The sequence below is a fragment of the Mustela nivalis genome, assembly GCF_964662115.1.
Source record: "Mustela nivalis genome assembly, chromosome: 10".
Taxonomy (NCBI): Eukaryota; Metazoa; Chordata; class Mammalia; order Carnivora; family Mustelidae; genus Mustela; species Mustela nivalis.
The window spans coordinates 35,203,439-35,222,233 of NC_139029.1; the positions used below are offsets into that span (position 1 = coordinate 35,203,439).

The following is an 18,795-nucleotide window of genomic DNA, read 5'->3' on the forward strand; positions in this document are numbered from 1 at the left end:
TGGAATCATTCATTCAGCTCAACATGTTTCTTGTAGGAAGCTCTTCTGGAATTCCTCAGGCCTCAGAGAAGTTGTATTTCTCAGTGGCTTAGTAAGAGCTTGGGCTCTGGGATTGTCCTTGAGCTTGCATCTCTGCTAGCAACTTACTTAGGTCAATTATCTCCTTCAGGCTATTCCCTTAACTGTGAGAATAACAGTCATCAGTTGGGGTCAGCAAGGACACTTAAATGAATCGATCAATGCATGTGGAGTACTCTGCACAGCACCCAGTGAACACAGGGGCCCTAAAAAGATGGAAGCTGTCATGATTACGCTTCTGTGATCCTTCCAGTCTCCATCACTCCTTTCAGCGTTTCACCGGTCTCATATGTGGTATGACTCTTTCTGGGGTGTATCTCTTTTCCTTAGTCTTCACAGCTGGCAAAAGGCAAGGTTTATGTCTAATATGTCTGTATCTACTTCTGTGCAGGTTAGCACGGGAAGAGTAAGGCAGAGGATAAGTGAGCATAGAGTTATGAGGCAGCAAAGGGTTCAGAGGTTCAGAGAGGGGATGTTTGGTGAAAGCAGAGAGGCCAGTTGGCCAGGACTTAGATGAGTGGGTTTGCTTTCCAGAAGCTGAGGAATGGAAGCTCCATCATTTCCTTATTTCATTTGAAATAGCACCCATGTATCTATAAATGGTATGCTACAGGACTGAATGAAAGAAAAATATTCAGACAGATATCACTTGAGAGGCAATCAAATCCAGTCTTTTAATCCAATTTTTCCAGTACTCATGCTTTGCTCAAAGATACCTGAAAGCTACCATAGCAATGAATTTACCAAATAACTTCACACAGTAAACTTTTTTTTTTTTTGAGAGAGAGAGAAAGTGTGAGCGTGAGGGCATGTGGGCAGTGGCGTGGAGGCAGAGGGAGGAGAGAGAACCTCAAGCAGACTCCACACCCAGCACGAGGCCCCACACAGGGCTCGACTTCACGAGCCTAAGATTACAACCCGAGCTGAAATCAAGAGTCTGATACTCAACTGACTGAGCCACCCAGTTGCTCCCAGAGTAAAACATTCTTAGAAAACTTTCTAAAGGAGGCTTCAGTGATGGTCACCTCTTCTCTAAACATGCATGTAGTAGAAAGAGACATGTTTCATTGAATTTGTCTGCAGTCTAAATTCAGTCTCCAAAACTGCTTAAGTGTCTTATCATAGGCCTTAAATCAGATGTGGTTAACAGAAGGGATGGAATTAGATTTTGCCTAAAAAGCCTCAAGTTCAGTTTTTATTGTTCAGACAGAGAGCTTATTTGCTGTGAAAATGACAGGGTTCCCAGTGATAATGGTAGAGTTAATGAGGCTGTCAGTTAATTTACTAGAATTCTCTCAGGTTTTTTAATCACGTGCAGTATAAATTGTGCCCACACTGGCTTCTTGGGTGAGGTATTGGGGGCTAACGTTAAGTATAGCACATGTGAAGTGGCGTTGACAATTCCGTTTCTTAAAAGTTGACTCTAGTGAAGCTTTTAAGTGGGTTTTTATGCTCTTTAATAAAATAACTAATGTGCCAAATGATGCCTACCTAAGGAAACAAAGGGAAGACACAGATTTCTTTTCCTTGCTATTTCCATGTCTTACTTTTCACTGGAAAGAGCAACATTGCAGGGCAACAGGCAGCAACTGGTCAGGGCTCCAGAGGGGACCAGCAGAAAGCCACCAGGTCACTACACTTTGGCTTACAAACTATGGGCTGTTCTATCAGATTATTAGCTCAGAAGGCCCAGATGAGTTGGAAAGTATTTAGAGATCCAAAGTCCCCTTCTTTCCAGCTTACATGTCAAAGTTGGGTACAAGGCAATCACAGCTTAAATTAACTTCAGCAGAAGAGCTTTATTTCTCAAGTCAATGAGGGCTTTTTCCATTTATATTTAGAAATAAAAATTAAAAACTTTATTTTTAAGAAGGTGGGAGAAAAAAGGAAGCAACACTAACATCTTGGATAGATCTGAAGGACCTCATGCTTAGTAAAAACCAATTTCTAAAAGTTGTACACTGTGCTGCCATTTATATTGATGTCCTCAAAATGACAACATTCTAGTGATGGAGAACAGACCATTGGTTGTCAGGGATTAGGGCTGGGGGGTGGATTGTATTCTAAAGGTGCAGCACTAGGGAGTTTCTTTGTGGTGATGGAACAGTTCTGTATGCTGATTGCGGTGGAGGGTATACAAGTCTGTAATAAGTGACAAAATTTCACACACTTATACACCAAAAAGTAAATAAATGAGTGCATGTAGAAACCTGTGAAACCTGCAAGGCCTGTGGTTTAGTTACTAATATCACATCCAATGTCAATTTCTTGGTTTTGATCATTTGCTACAGTTATGTAAGATACCGTAATTGTGGGGTCACTGGGTAAAGGGTATACCTAAACTGTGTTATTATTTTTTAAGTTTTGGGGAGTCAAATCAGTTTTTTAATAACAAGGGGAGACGGATATGCTATAGAGGAAAAGAGTAAATCTAGACATTTTTATTAAGTTCTATTAAAAAATATGAAAACACTTGAAATACTCAAAGTTTATAAAACAACTTATGTTCAATAATTTTCTTATTTTGTGATAGCTAGTGCTATAAGCTGAAAATGTTACATTAACATCAAACCACCAGACTGTAAAAGATCCACCTCCACAGATTTTAACAAATATGATCTTAATTGAGAAAATATATACTCATTGTATAAAAGATCTTAAAGTTATTTTTAAAAATAAAACCTTCCCCTTAAATTCAATAAGGGCTGATTTAGCTAATTTAGCCAGGGTCATGATAAGTTTATTTTACGTTATTTCAGGTGAAACTGGGCAGATGGAGAGATGCAACACACTAGGAAAATGGAGTTACTTCTCACAATTTACAGTATAAAACAGCAGTTCAGATTCAGAGTTGGATAGTACTGGTTTACCTATATCTGTCCAAATAAGTGATCTCAGGATTTGTTTTAACAACGGCTGCAGGGATGCTGAATGGTTCTCCGTGAACAGAGCACTTCTCCCTCCTCTACGCTCGCACCATCTCACCGACCATCGGGTCACCTGTTCAGCTCTTTGCAATCAGCTGCTACCAAGAAACAGACTGGCCCCTAGAATGCTGAGGGTATCCCCCAAACTACCAAAGGCTCCGGATTCCCTAAGCCTCTTCAAGAGAGACCCCCATCCTTGAAACAGGAGGGTGGCAAGTTTAAGGTTTAAAATAATTTTGGCAACTGTCTGAGCCGCTTTATATCTAAGAAGGTGCCTACTGAACTCATACTACTCATTTGCTTTAAAGTTTCAGGTTTCAAACCTTTGGGAAGAATTGGGGTGTCCCTTTCATTTTCTTTCTCAGGATGTTGGGTAAACACTGCTTTTCCGGTTCGGAGGTTCATTGCAGGACTTGGTTTATTGTTTTTTAATAAGAAAGCTGGGTTTTCATCCAATTGCTGCGTTGCTTTTGGCTGAACAACATCATTTGTAATATTTCTCAATACTGGCGTGTCTGTGTGGGTGCTCCCGGCTTCACAGTCATAACGATTAATGATTTCACGGGCATTCCTAGAAGGCTCTTTCTGACAGTCAAGTTGTTCAGGTGTGGATGTAAGGTTCTGAGTCAATAAATGTTCACTCTTGCTCTCAGTATTGTTTGGAGGCTCTTCTTCATCTTCGCTGTTGTCACTGCTTTGTATGAGTCCATATCTCTTCATATATTTTTTGGTTGCAAATGACATGTTGTTTGGTGAAATTAAACTAAGCCCCACAGTGCTTCTGTCTGTATTAATATGCAGAAGGCTAAAAGATGAATCACAGTTATTTTGGTTTGATCGAGTGAGAGAGAGCTGTGACAGCTGATTTTCATTTAAGTACTTCAGAGCTATAGCATTTGCCTCCATGCTCAAATCCACACCGCTGGGGCTTAAGCCACTCATGCCAACATTAGCTAATGACATGTAGTTTAATCCAGAAATCACTGCTTCAGGGCTGATGCATGCCAACACACTGAAAGACACAAAGGAGTAGGCCATCATTTATCTTATTTTGAGTACCAAAATTGTGTTATTCTAAATGTATTCCACTCTATGAAAGTAACAAAAGATCTTCAGCTTTAGGCTTCATGGTGCTTTTTTAGCTGAGTGCTTGAACATCTAAGTCTTAATGATCTAGATACATTCAAAAGATAAACATGATAAACTAGAAGATAATCCCCGACTCAAAGACTGAAAGTGGAATGCAAACTAGTTTTTCCAAATTTATACATACATCATGGTTTCAAGAAATACAACACTCCAAAATGAAAAGTCATTTAATTTTGGTAAAATAAAACAAAAATAAAGTCAAACAGAAAAAACATCTGATGATGTACCAATTTACAAGCTTTGTGAGTAGCTCAGAATACTATATTGTTCACGGTTGAAGAGATTCCATTTGTTTGCTTGTTTTTCTTTTTAAAAGATTTTATTTATTTATTTATTTGATAGAGAGAGAGAGAGAGAGATAGTGAGAGCAGCAACACAAGCAGGGGGAGTGGGAAAGGGAGAAGCTGACTCCCTGCTGAGCAGGGAGCCCGATGTGAGGCTCAATCCCAGGACCTTGGGATCATGGCTGGAGCCGAAGGCAGATGCTTAAAAGCTGAGCTGCCCAGGCGTCCCGAAGAGATTCCATTTGAATAAAAAATATCAACCGGTCTCTGGATATGGACTAGTGTGTGTGTATCTCTGTATACACTAATTTTCTTTCATTAGATATAATCTTCAACTCTCTTTTGATTGGTGTTATCTCAGTAATATTAACCAATTCTACTTGCCTTTTTTTTAAATACCATAAATACAATAATAGCTTCTAATTTTTACTGATGCCTTATTATATGCTAAGCACTCTGCTAAACATTCAGTATCTCATTTAATCCTCACAGAAACCTTTCTCAGAGATATCTTCCCTTTCATTCTCATTCTCCACTCTCCAACACTTCACATTTGTATCATTTACTGGCAGTCCATATATTTAACTCACATTTCTTTTTTCTTTTTTTGAAGATTTTATTTATTTATGTCACAGACAGAGAGATCCCAAGTAGACAGAGAGACAGGCAGAGAGAGAGGGAAAAGCAGGCTTCCCCCTGAGCAGAGGGCCAGATGCGGGGCTTGATCCCAGGACCCTGAGATCATGAAGGCAGAGGCTTAACCCACTGAGCCACCCAGGAACCTCTTAACTCACACTTCTTATTCATCATCTAACTTGTTCATGAAACCCCATAAGGGCAGGGATTTTTAACACCCCACACCCACCCCAATCAATATCCTTGGTGGCTATAAACACTATCTGGTACTTAATAGGCACTCATTAAATATTTATTACACAAATACAAGAAATAGGTACCATTATCTTGATTTTACAGTTGAAAAAACTAAGGAATAGAGATTTTTAACTGCTTTTCCTAACTGAACAGCTAGGAATTGGAGAGCTAGGCCCAGGTCTGTCTTATTCTCTGGGGCTCTACAACCACTGTTTCACTATACTATATTCAGCAACTTGTATTTTGCTATCAGTTCTTCAGTTCCCTAAAAGTTAGAATCTTTTGTGTACCATTTGTTGTGGTAAACATTATATTCCAGTCAAAAACTATGATATGACTTTCCCTATTCGCCAATGAAGCTGTTTTATATATGCCAGCCACTGTCTATATGACCAACTCTCTAAAACCCAAATAATGACAAGGTATTTCAGATGCTGAGAAGCATCTGAAATTCTGAAGAAGCTATTTCCAACCATTAATATTCCTGAAACCAGTGATGTCATCACCAAAAAATGGAACTATATGCTCAATAATATTGGTTTTTAACCACCTTGTAATTTTTCCTTAAGCTTCTTGGTACTTTCTGCTTTGGAGACTGTCTTAATACGATGTAAGTGATACCAATTTATCTAGACATTCTTCTTCTTTTTTTTTAAGATTTTGTTTATTTCAAAGCAAGTGAGAGAGCACAAGCAGCGAGGGCAGCAGAGGGAGAGAAAGAAGCAGGGGAGCCCAACTTGGGACTCGATCCCAGGACTCTGGGATCATGACCTGAGCTGAAGGCAGACACTTAACTGACTGAGTCACCCAGGTGCCCCTAGACATTATTCTTTTATGAAATATTCATAGTGGCATTATCTTCTGACTATAAAATCTTTTTCTACTTTTTTTGCCTATTTCTTCAAAATTATAAGCAATCAGCATACTGAACCAGGAGACCTGTACCCATTAAAAAATATATATAGGTATAATAGCTCTAGAGATAATATTAATTTAAATAATTTGAATAGACAAAAACTTCTAGTTCAAAATGTTAAATGATTTAGAAAAAGAAGGTCTAATTTGAATTAGATTTTCTTTGATAGAATAACTAAAGAATCTATATAAATCTGTAAATCAGTCAATATCAGTTTAGAAGTTTCTTTAAGTTTCATTGGGCAACACAGCTCGTTAATTTCAATTTGGGGTTGGGGAAACATTATTACTTTGAAAAGAAAACAAATCAATAATCCTCAGAACCAGTGCATATAAACACCAGGATAATTAAAGATGAGAAGCAAAAGGAGGCCAATTCCACTAAACAAATCCTCACAGCCTTGCGCACAAATATACTATGGTAGAATCTCATTATATAGGCAGTCACAAAAGGATGATGAGAATCCATTGATGTTTGTATATTAGAGTCACAGCCTGACAATTAAGGGAAGCTCAAAAATCATTCCAACTTTCTTCAAGATGAAAACTAACCTTGACTTTATTGTCCTGTTTGAATCCCAATTAGTCACCTCCTACTTATCCTACATGGAATTTTCAACTAATAAGTAGAAAGGAAGGAAGCAACTAAGAGACAGCTTAAGATCTGTTTCGAATTTGAAAGGAATTGGAAATCTACCTATAAAGGCTGTTGCCAGACACCAAAACCACAATCTCCATCTTCCCCACAATTTCTAGGGTTGTCTAAGACTTTCTTTCATTGCCCTGCTGTCTAATCTTTGCAGTATTCTGGAACAGGAAAGCAGAAAGGAAATCTCTGGGGCACCTGGGTGGCTCAGTTGTTAAGCGTCTGCCTTTAGCTCAGGTCATGATCCCAGGGTCCTGGAATAAGGCCAGCATTGGGGCTCCCCGCTCAGCGAGGAGTCGTCTTCTCCCTCCTCCTTGCCCCCCCACCCCGCTTATGTATGCTCCCTCTCTCAAATAAATAAAATCTTAAAACAAAAAAAAAAAGAAAAGAAAGGAAATCCTCCTTCCCTTGTTTCAGCTACTCATCTGGTGGTAGGGCTGCTCCTGAAGTCCAGAACTGGAACATGAATTAAGTTTTCACATAGGTATAATGACAAAGAATAGGTGGTATAGAGAACTAGGGAGAATGGTGCAGATTGTAAGAATTAAATAGTACTTTCTTAGAATACTAAACTAATTTAAAACACTATTTCTAAAGCACAATGTACCTTAAATTCTACATAACTGTCTTATGAACTTTAAGCATACCAGTTATATACTCATATGTGTTAAAAGATAATAAGACCATAAATACTGACAATAAATACTACAGAGGTGCTAAACATAAAGCATTTACTGTAAGCTTCAGTGATGACCCAAATAGTGGGATTTCACTAATTTAGCAAATGACTCATAGGAGGCCTACCAAATGTGGTAGAAGAAAAGAGGATTCAGGGGTGCCGGGGTGGCTCAGTGGGTAAAAGCCTCTGCCTTCGGCCCAGGTCATGATCTCAGGGTCCTGGGATCGAGCCCCGCATCGGGCTCTCTGCTCAGCGGGGAGCCTGCTTTCCAACCTCCCCCACCCTGCCTGCCCCTGCTTATTTGTGATCTCTATCTGTCAAATAAATAAAATCTTAAAAAAAAAAAGCAGAAGAGAAAAGAGGATTCAGAGATATATAAAATTCCCGATCTTGCTGGAAAGACTATCACAAGAACATGCTATAATCTGTTGGGAACAAGGTATTCTGAGTAAAAACATCAATATTCGGATGAGGGGTCCAGGAAACCTTGACTAAGGAGGTGTCATCTGAGTTCAGCTTTGGAGGACATATAAGAGGATCTGGCAGGCAGAAAGGAGAAAAAGTATTCCACATAGAAGTAAAGCAAGGAACCTTGCATATCCAATGCTGAGTAAGCTGGAAATTGGGTAGAGAGTGACAGTTTATACTAAAAAAATAAGTTTAAGACAAATTGTGAAACAATGTAAATTAAACAGGTACGCTTTAGATGGTCTTATGTTTGGAGTATTCTCTCAGTCTAAGGACTAATGACAGACAAAATCTGACTTCTAGGTGTTAGAAACAGTTTCAGTGTAAGTTTCATTTTAAAACCTTTGTTTTCTAAGTTTCTAAGGTTTGTTTGTTGATTGACTGATTGATTGATTGGGGGGAGCAGAGGGAGAGAGTCTCAAGACTCCACACTGATATGGTGCCTGATGGAGAGCTTGATCTCATGCCCCTGAGATCCCAACCTGAGCCAAAACCAAGAGTCAGACACTTACCCAACTGTGCCACCCAGGTGTCCCAGTTTCATTTTTAATCATAATAGTTTGTAGAACTCATTAATAATCAATAAAATATAAATTAAGAACAGACTAAGAAATAAATTAATTAACTAAGAATGGGTTAAGATATATTTGGTCTAAATTAGCACATATCTTTTAAAGATTTTTTAATTTATTTACTTAACAGACAGAGATCACAAGTAGGCAGAGAGGCAGGCAGAGAGAGAGGAGGAAGCAGGCTCCCTGCTGAGCAGAGAGCCCGATGCGGGGCTCGATCCCAGGACCCTGGGATCATGACCCGAGCCGAAGGCAGAGGCTTTAACCCACTGAGCCACCCAGGCACCCAGCACATATCTTTTAAAAGGGCAATTTTAGTTATCTCTCCTATGTGCTTCTATAACAAACTGTATCTATCCTTTTCATAGGAGGCAACAGAATACATTATAGTTGACTATCTTAGTGTCTTCTCCACTACACTATAAGCTCTGTGAGGGCAAAGATGTCTTCAACTTGTATGCCATGATATCTCTCAGGGCTGGCTCAAAATAAAAGTTCAATATATATTTATTAAAGTAAAATAAGTGAAAGTACTGGTGAAAGATATACAGTTGCTAAGACTGTAAAACTTTACTCTTTCAGAAAGCGATGTAGCAACAGCTTTAACATTTTCTGACCTTTTTGACTTAGTCTTCCCATTTCTGAGTCTCTAAGGAAATAATCCTAAAACTAAACAAAAATGTAATCTTTGGAAAAAGATGTTCATCATAACATTTAAAACAGTAAGAAATTGGGGCACCTGACTGTCTTGGTCAGTTAAGATTCCGACTCTTGATCTCAGCTCAGGTGTTAATTTCAGGGTTGTGAGTTCAAGCTAGGCATGGAGCCCACTTCAAAAAAAGGGGAAGAAACTGGGATGCCTGGCTAGCTCACACAGTACAGCATGTGACTCTTGATTTCGGGGTTGTAAGTTCGAGCTCTGTGCTGGGTGTTGAGATTACTCAAAAATGAAAATCTTTTAAAAATAAATAAATAAATAAATAAATAATTTAAAGGGCACCTTGGTGGGCTCAGTTGTTTGAGCGACTGCCTTTAGTTCAGGTCATGATCCTGGAGTCCCAGGATGGAGTCCCACATTAGGCTCCCTGCTCGGTAGGGAATCTGCTTCTCCCTCTGACACTTTCCCCTCTCATGCTCTCTCTCTCACTCTTTCTCTTTAAAGTAAATAAATAAAATCTTTTAAAAAAATCTTTAAAAAAAAGTAATTTAAGTAAGAAATTGTAACTAGCTTCACAAGTTCTTCTCAGTTATGACAAGAGGGGAAGGGTAAGGTAAACAATGCTATGTCCCACTTAATGGATTATTATATCCCTATTAAAGTTGATGTTTAGAAAGGGTTACAACAACTTGGAAACATTATTTACTAGTGTGGAGCAAAAAATAAATAAATAAATCTTTTTTTTTTTTTTTTTTTTGGGCAGACACAGGATGGTCAAAACACAAAGCAGCAAACACTGTATCGCCATGAGACCCCAACAAAATTAAATAAGCAGTAAGCAATAGAGCAAAACAGTAACAAAACAAAACAAAAAACAAACTATGGACATTGGAATTAGAGAAGAGTAGGTCTAAAATCACAGATATGGGGACTTGAGCAAATTGATACTTAATTTCCTTATCTATAAAACAGAAGTAATAGTGTCTACCTATCTATCTGTGTTAAGGATTAAATTAAAAATACTGCATAGGAGATAGTCCAAGATGGTGGAGGAGCAGGAGACCTTAGTCTCATCTGGTCCCAGGAATTCAGCTAGATAGCCATCAAATCATTCTGAACATCTACGAATTCAACCAGGGATCTAAGAGAATAGCTGCAACTCTACAAATAGAAAAGCAACCACTTTCTGTAAGGTAGGAGGTGCAGAGAAGTGAATATGACACAGTATATGGGAGGATAAACTGCTGAGGAGAGGAGGCCTCTACCAGCTGGCTACCTGCAAGTGACAGAGCAGTGGAGCACAAAAATCAAAACTTTTGTAACTCTGCTCCAGTGACAGACATTGGGGCCTGAAAGGTGCTCAGGTGGCTAAACAGGGTGGAATCCTAGGTGGAACAGCACAGTCTCAAGATGACAACTAGCTGGGCTTAAAATAAAGCATAGAAGACACTACAAAATCTCTTTCTGGAAAAATAAAAGAACTAGAATCTAATCAAGCTGAAATTTAAAAGGCTATGAGATGCAATAAAAAATGGAGGCTCTAACTGCTAGAATAAATGAAGCAGAAGAGGAATTAGTGATATAGAAGACAAAATGATAGAAAATAAAGAAGCTGAGAAAAAATAGAGATAAACAACTACTGGAGAATAAAGAAGCTGCAGAAAAGAGAGAGAAACAACTACTGGATCACAAGTGATGAATTTGAGAGGTAAGTGATACCAAAGAGCAAAACAATATTAGAACAATTGGAATCCCAGAAGAAGAGGAAAGGGGGAACAGAAGGTATACTGGAGCAAATTATAGCCGAGAACTTCCCTAATCTAGGGAAGAAAACAGGAACTGAAGTTCAGGAGGTACAGATAACCTCCCTCAAGATCAATAAAAATAGTCAATATCTTGACATATAATAGTGAAACTTGAAAATCTTGGAGACAGAGAAAAAATCTTGAAAGCTGCTCATGATAAGAGGTCCATAACCTACAAGGATAGAAACATTAGACTGGCAGTAGGCCTATTCACAGAGACCTAGAAGTCCAGAAAGGATAGGCATGATATATTCAGGGTGCTAAATGAGAAAACATGCAGTCAAGAATAGTTTATCCAGTAAGGATATCATTCAAGATAGGAGAGATAAAAACCCTCCAGGACAAATGGAAACTAAAAGAATTTGTGATCACTAAACCAGTTTGCAAGTTAAAGGGGATCCTTTAAGGGAAGAGAGAACCCAAAAGTAACACAGACCAGAAAGAAACAGAAACAACACACAAAACAGCAACTTTATAGGTAATACAATAGCACTAAATCCAATTCTTTCAATAGCTACTCTGAATGCAAACTGGGGCTAATTGCCCCAATCAAAAGACACGGGGTATTGGATTGGATAACAAAGTAAGACCCATAGATATGCTGTCAGCAAGAGATTTGTTTTAGACTCAAAAACACCTCCAGAGTGAAAGTGAGGGGGTGGAAAACCATTTATCATGCTAATGGATATCAAAAGAAGGGTAGGGTAGGGTAGCAATCCTTACAGCAGACAAATTAGATCTTAAACCAAAGACTGTAGTCAGAGATGAGGAAGGACACTATACCATAATTAAAGGAACAGGAAGATCCAACAATTATAAATGTTTATGACCCTAACATGGGAGCAGTCAATTATATAAGACTATTAATAACAAAATTAGACAAACACATTGATAATAATACAATAATAAATAGTAAGGGACTTTACCACCCCACTCACAGCAATGGACAGATCACCTAAGCAGAAGATCAACAAGGAAACAAGGGGCTTGAATGACACACTGGGCCAGATGGATTTCACAGATGTATTCAGAGCATTCCATCCTAAAGCAAAAGAATACACATTCTTCTCAAATGCACATGAAACAGTCTCCAGAAGAGATGACATACAGGGTCACATCAGGTCTCAACTGGTACCAAAAGATTGGGATCATTTACTGCATATTTTCAGACCATAGTGCTTTCAAACTGGAACTCAATCACAAGATGAAATTTGGAAAGACCTCAAATACATGGAGGCTAAAGAGCATCCTACTAAAGAATGGGTTAACCAGGAAATTAAGAAGAATTTTTTTAAAAAGTCGTGGAAACAAATGAAAATGAAAACACAACTATTCAAAACCTTTGGAGGCAGCAAAGATGGTCCTAGGAGGGAAGTATGTAACAATACAAGTATACAAACTTTTCTCAAGAAACAAGAAAGGTCTCAAATACACACCCTAACCTTACACCTAAAGGAGCTAGAGAAAGAACAGCAAAAGAAGAAAACTGAGAAAGATTAGAGCAGAAATCAATGAAATAGAAACCAAAAGAACAGTAGAATAGATCAAGGAAACTAGAAGCTGGTTCTTTCAAATAATTAATAAGATAGATAAACCACTGGACAGATTTACCAAAAAGAAAAGAGAATGGATCCAAATAAATAAAATCATGAATGAAAGGGGGGGAATCTTAAGCTACATCAAAGAAATACAAACAATTATAAGAACATATTATGAGCAACTACATGCCAGCAAATTGGACAATCTGGAAGAAATGGATGCATTCCTAGAGACTTTTATAAACTACCAAAACTGAACCAGGAATAAATAGAAAACCTGAACAGACCCATAACCAGCAAGGAAACGTAAGCGGTAATCAAAAATCTCCCAACAAATAAGAGTCCAGGGCCAAATGGCTTCCCAGGGCTATTCTAACAAACATTTAAAGAAGAATTAATACTTATTCTTCTGAAGCTGTTTCAAAAAATAGAAATGAGGGGCACCTGGGTGGCTCAGTGGATTAAAGCCTCTGCCTTCGGCTCAGGTCATGATCTCAGGGTCTTGGGATCAAGCCATGCATCGGGCTCTCTGCTCAGCGGGAAGCCTGCTTCCTCCTCTCTCTCTCTGCCTGCCTCTCCACCTATGTGATCTCTCTTTCTCTCAAACAAATTAAAAAAAAAAAAAATTAAAAAAGAAAAAAAAGAAAGAAATGGAAGAAAAACTTCCAAACTCTTTCTATGAGACCAACATTATCTTGGTCCCAAAACCAGACAAAGACCTTACCAAAAAGGAGAATTACAGACCAATATCCCTAATGAACATGGATGCAAAAATTCTCACCAAAATACTAGCTAACAGGATACAACAGTACATTAAAGGATTAGTCACTAAGAAGTGGGATCTATACCTGGGCTGCAAGGATGGTTCAACATTAGCAAAACAATCAATGTGATACAATATATAAATAAAAGGACAAGAACCCTATGATCCTTTCAACAGATGCAGAAAAAGCATTTGACTAAGTACAGCATCCTTTCTTTGTTAAAACTCTCAGTGTAGGGATAGGGGAACATACCTCAATATCATAAAAGCCATCTATGAAAAGCCCACAGCGAACATCATTCTCAGTGGGGAAAAACAGAGCTTTCCCCCTAAGATCAGGAACATAGCAGGGATGCCCCTTATCACCAATGCTGTTCAAAACTGTACTAGGAGTCCTAGCATCAGCAATCAGACAACAAAAAGAAACAAAAGGTATTTCAATCAGCAAAGAAGTCAAACTCTCACTCTTTACAGATGACATGATACCGTATGTGGAAAACCCAAGACTTCCCCCCAAAATTGCTAGAACTCATACAGGAATTCAGCAAAGTGGTAGGATATAAAATCAATACCCAGAGCTCAACTGCATTTCTGTACACCAACAATGAGATAGAAGAAAGGAAAAAAAAGGAGTTGATCCCATTTACAATTGCCTAAAACCATAAGATACCCAGGAATAAACCTAACCAAAGGGGCAAAGGATCTGTACTCAGAAAACTACAGAATACTCAGGAAAGAAACTGAGGATGACAAAATGAAATAAAAAAAACATTCCATGCTCATGGATTAGAAAAGCAAATATTGCTAAAATATCTATGCTACCTAGAGCAATCTACACATTTAAGGCAATCCCTATCAAAATATCATCAACTTTTTTCAGAGAGCTGAAACAAATAATCCTAAAATTTGTATGGAACCAGAAAGACCCTGAATAGCCACTGAAAAGTTGATAAAGAAAACCAAAACTAGTGACATCCTAATTCTGGACTTCAAGCTCTATACAACGCTGTCATCATCAAGGCAGTATGGTACTAGCAAAAAAACAGACACATAGATCAGTGGAACAGAAGAGAGAACCCAGAAATGGACCCACAACTATATGGTCAACTAAATCTTTGAAAAAGCAGGAAAGAGGGGCACCTGAGTGGCTCAGTCAGTTGAGCATGTGCCTTCGGCTCAGGTTGTGATCCCAGAATCCTGGGATGGAGCCCTGCATCAGGCTTCCTGCTCAGTGGAGAGCCTGCTTCTCCCCCTCTCTCTCTCAAATAAATAAAATCTTTTAAAAAATTTTTAAAAATAAAGAAAAAGAAAAAAGCAGGAAAGACTCTCCATAGGTGGAAAGACAGTCTCTTTCAACAAATGGCGTTGGGAAAACTGGATAGCAACACACAGAAAAATGATATTGTAGACCATTTTTTTATACCATACACAAAAAGAAATTAAAAATGGATGAAAGACCTAAATATGAATCAGGAAGCCATCAAAATCCTAGAGGAAAACAGGCAGAAACTTTTTTGACCTTGGCTGAAGCAGCTTCTTACACTACATGTTACCACAGGCAAGGGGAGGCAAAGGCAAAAACAAATTATTGGGATCGCATCAAGACAAAAAACTTTTGTACAACAAAGGAAACAGTTAAGGCCTGACTTTGGCTCAGGTCATGATCCTAGAGTCCTAGGATCAAGCCTCACATTGGGCTCCCTGCTCAATGGGGAGTCTACTTCTCTCTCTGCCTCTCCCCTCACTCATGCTCTCTCTCTCTCTAGTAAATAAAAACAAAATAAAATTGTTTTAGAAAAGGAATAAAAAAGAAAAAGTAAAGCTTTAATAATAAATGAGTTTGGTATGAATATGGTTTTTTCCCTACATTTCACAAAGTAAGTTTATATTACCTTGACAATGAAAACAAAACAAATAGCAAACTCTATGTCCAAAGCTCTACAATATTTTATACAACTTATACCGTATAATAAAACTTAAAATTTTTTTTCATATTAAGATATAGCTATGTTACTGTTAGGTTTTTGCCAGCCTACTCCTCTATGGAAATACTTAATTTAACATATTGCTTTGAACTGAAAACAATTTTCTTCATATTGGTTTTCACCTCCTTGAGAAAATTATCTTATATGAAGTTAAAATTCCATCTATGAAAATATATCCATGTGTTTTTCAACTCACATAATCAAATTTTAAAAATGGGTATAGGCCACAATATTAAAATACTTAAAAATTTTAATGTATATATAGTAAACTGCAATTGTTTCTTAAAAAGCTAATTTTTTTCAGATGTTATTATAAGTTCAGATGACATTTTCTTCATTTTCTAAAACAGCAACTCTGAGCATGTATACTTTTCATAGTATAAATTTATAATGTAGATTATTTAAATGGAGAACAGAATAAACCTGATGAAAACAATGACTATCCCCATTGATAAATCAAAAAGACTTTACTTTCCATTTCATTCTAAAGCATCTAAAATACCAATCAGGTTCATTATATGCTGGAAATTTATGATTTCCAATGTGTCACTATAAAGACATTAAAACTAGGTAACCAATCTTAAGAAATAATTATTTAACCCCCACAGCCCCCAGCACCGCATCAAAATACAGTGTTCCACGCAGATAGCAGGGTAATTTGTATATTCTAACATACATTATGTGGCCTCTATCTCACAGTATTGAGCTAAAACCTTTAAAAATGCTAGCCTTACTCTATTACACTGTTGGTAGGAATGTAAATTGGTACGACTATTTTGGTGAGCAATGGCAGCAACTACTAAAACTTTAAATGCACATATCCTTTGATCCTGCCTACTTCTAAGAGTTTATCCAACAAATATACTTGTACAAGCTCCTATAGCATGATGCTTACTTAGCATTGTTTGAGATAAGAAATAAGAGATGCAGCGTAAAAGTCCATTAACAGAGGACAGGTTCATTATCTTATCATACATGGATACAAGAGAATATCATGCAGCTGTTTAAATGCATGCAAAAGAACTGCATATACCTATAAAGAAAAGTATCTAAGACATAATGTTAAGTAAACAAAACAAAACAAAACAAAATTGCAATATTCTTCACATCCATATACACTTGAACATGCATGGAACATTTCTACAGAATACAAAAAAAAAACAGTTAAGTAACCTTGGCAGGGGGTTCAGATTGAGGAATTCGGGGAGTGGGAGCTTTTACATTTTACCTGATATTCTTGTGTGCTATTTAATACTTTCTTAAATCATGAAACCATATTACTTTTGCAACTAGAAAACAATAAAAGTAATTAACAGAAAACATGCTAGTCTTAATTATATAACTTTCAGGTTTGAAAAACCAATATGTGCTAAGTCATCTTTGATAAAGAGGAATCTGAACAGAAGAACATGGTCAACTGTAACTGGTAAGCAATGAGTAAGCTTTGTATGACTATACTGTTCAAAACACATTCCTAAGGAAAGGAATGTTTTTTGCCTTTTAGATGGCACAACTGTGTAACTGAATATCCAATAGCTGACAAAGACCTATCATCTCCAGGAAGACCTTCCAAACACGAGAAATGAATAAGATTCATTTCTTTTTTCAAGAGTCCCAGAGCATTTTATTGGCATCTTTACCTAGGAGACATCCGACAGTATCTCTTATGTATGTAAAACCCACTCTCCTACTATAGGGTAGAGATGGTCTCTTTGTTATCACACACCTACTAGGCCCTGAATAAATTATGAAGTAACTGAATCGAGTGGAAAGCTTATACCTTTTCTCATGATATTGCTATAATACATCTAAATATTTTTCATGTTTTTTAAAAAATGTTATTTATTTGCCAGAGTGAAAGAGAGGGCATGCACAAGCATGGGGAGCAACAGGCAGAGGGAGAAGAGGGTTCCCTGAGCAAGAAGCCCAATGCAGGGCTTAATCCCAGGACCCTGAGATCATGACCTGAGCTGAAGACAGACACTAAACAGACTGAGTTACCCAGGCGCCCCCTACAATTTTTTCCACTTTTTTTTTTTTTAAGATTTAATTGATTTATCATTTGAGAGAGAGAATGAGAGAGACAGAGCATGAGAGAGGGGGAGGGTCAGAGGGAGAAGCAGACTTCCCACACAGCAGGGAGCCTGATGTGGGACTCGATCCTGGAACTCCAGGATCATGACCTGAGCTGAAGGCAGTTGCTTAACCAACTGAGCCACCCAGGTGCCCCAATTTTTTCATCTTTTAAAATGAGTTTTACACAACTATATGATGCAACTAATCCTCAATAAAGCAGGAAAGACCATTCATAGATGGAAAAGACAGTCTAATGGTGTTGGGAAAACTGGATGGCAACATGCAGAAGAATGAAATCGGACTACTTTCTTACACCAGACACAAAAAGAAATTCAAGATGGACGAAAGACCTAAAGGTGAGACAGGAAGCCATCAAAATCCTAAAGAACACAGGCAGAAACCTCTTTGACCTCGGCCATAGCAACTTCTTCCTAGACACATCACCATAGGCAAGGAAACAAAAGCAAAAACGAACTATTGGGACCTCATCAAGATAAAAGCTTCTGCACAGCAAAGGAAACAATCAACAAAACTAAAAGGCAGCCTATGGATGGGAGAAGATATTTGCAGATGACATATCTGATAAAGTTTAGCAACCAAAATCTACAAAGAATTTATCAAACTCAACATCCAAAAAACAAAATAACCAAGTTAAGAAATAGGCAGAAGACATAATAGACACTTTCCCAAAAAAGACATCCAGATGGCTAAAGACATATGAAAGGATGCTCAATAATAATACCCATTATCGGGGAAAGACAAATCAAAACCAGGATGAGATACCACCTCACCCCTGTCAGAATGGCTAAAATTAACAACACAAGAAACAAAAGATGTACTGTTGGTGGGAAAGCAAAATGGTGTGGCCACTGGTGCAGCCCCTCTGGAGAACAGTATGGAGGTTTTTCCAAATGTTAAAAATAAAACTACTTGGGGCGCCTGGATGGCTCAGTAGGTTAAAGCCTCTGCCTTCAGCTCAAGTCATGATCTCAGGGCCCTGGAATCCAGTCCCACATCGGGCTCTCTGATCAGCAGGAAGCCTGCTTCCTCCTCTCTCTCTGCCTATTTGTGATCTCTGTCTGTCAAATGGATAAATAAAATCTTAAAATAAATAAATAAATAAAATAAAACTACTCTATGATCCAGTAATTGCTTTACAAGGTATTTACGTAACAGATACAAAAATACAGATTCGAAGGGGTACATGCATCCTGATGCTTATAGCATTATTATCAGCAATAGCCAAACTATGGAGAACCAAAAGGTCCACTGACCGATAAATACATAAAGATGATGTGATATATATATAAAATGGAACATTACTCAGCCATCATTGCCATTTGCAATGATGTGGATGGAGCTAAAATGTATGCTAAGTG

General features: G+C 37.9%; 1 protein-coding gene across 5 annotated transcripts in view; it reads right to left on the reverse strand.

Annotated features, from left to right (window-relative positions):
* Positions 1-1,857: 1,857 nt before the first annotated feature.
* Positions 1,858-18,795, reverse strand: part of STIL (STIL centriolar assembly protein) — a 73,992-nt gene continuing 57,054 nt past the window's right edge. For all 5 annotated transcript variants that reach the window (XM_082687916.1, XM_082687919.1, XM_082687920.1 and 2 more), the window contains exon 17: positions 1,858-4,017. In XM_082687916.1, coding sequence (XP_082544042.1) covers positions 3,231-4,017 — 787 coding nt within the window. In that variant the 3' untranslated portion in view covers positions 1,858-3,230. The remainder of the gene's footprint in view (positions 4,018-18,795) is intronic.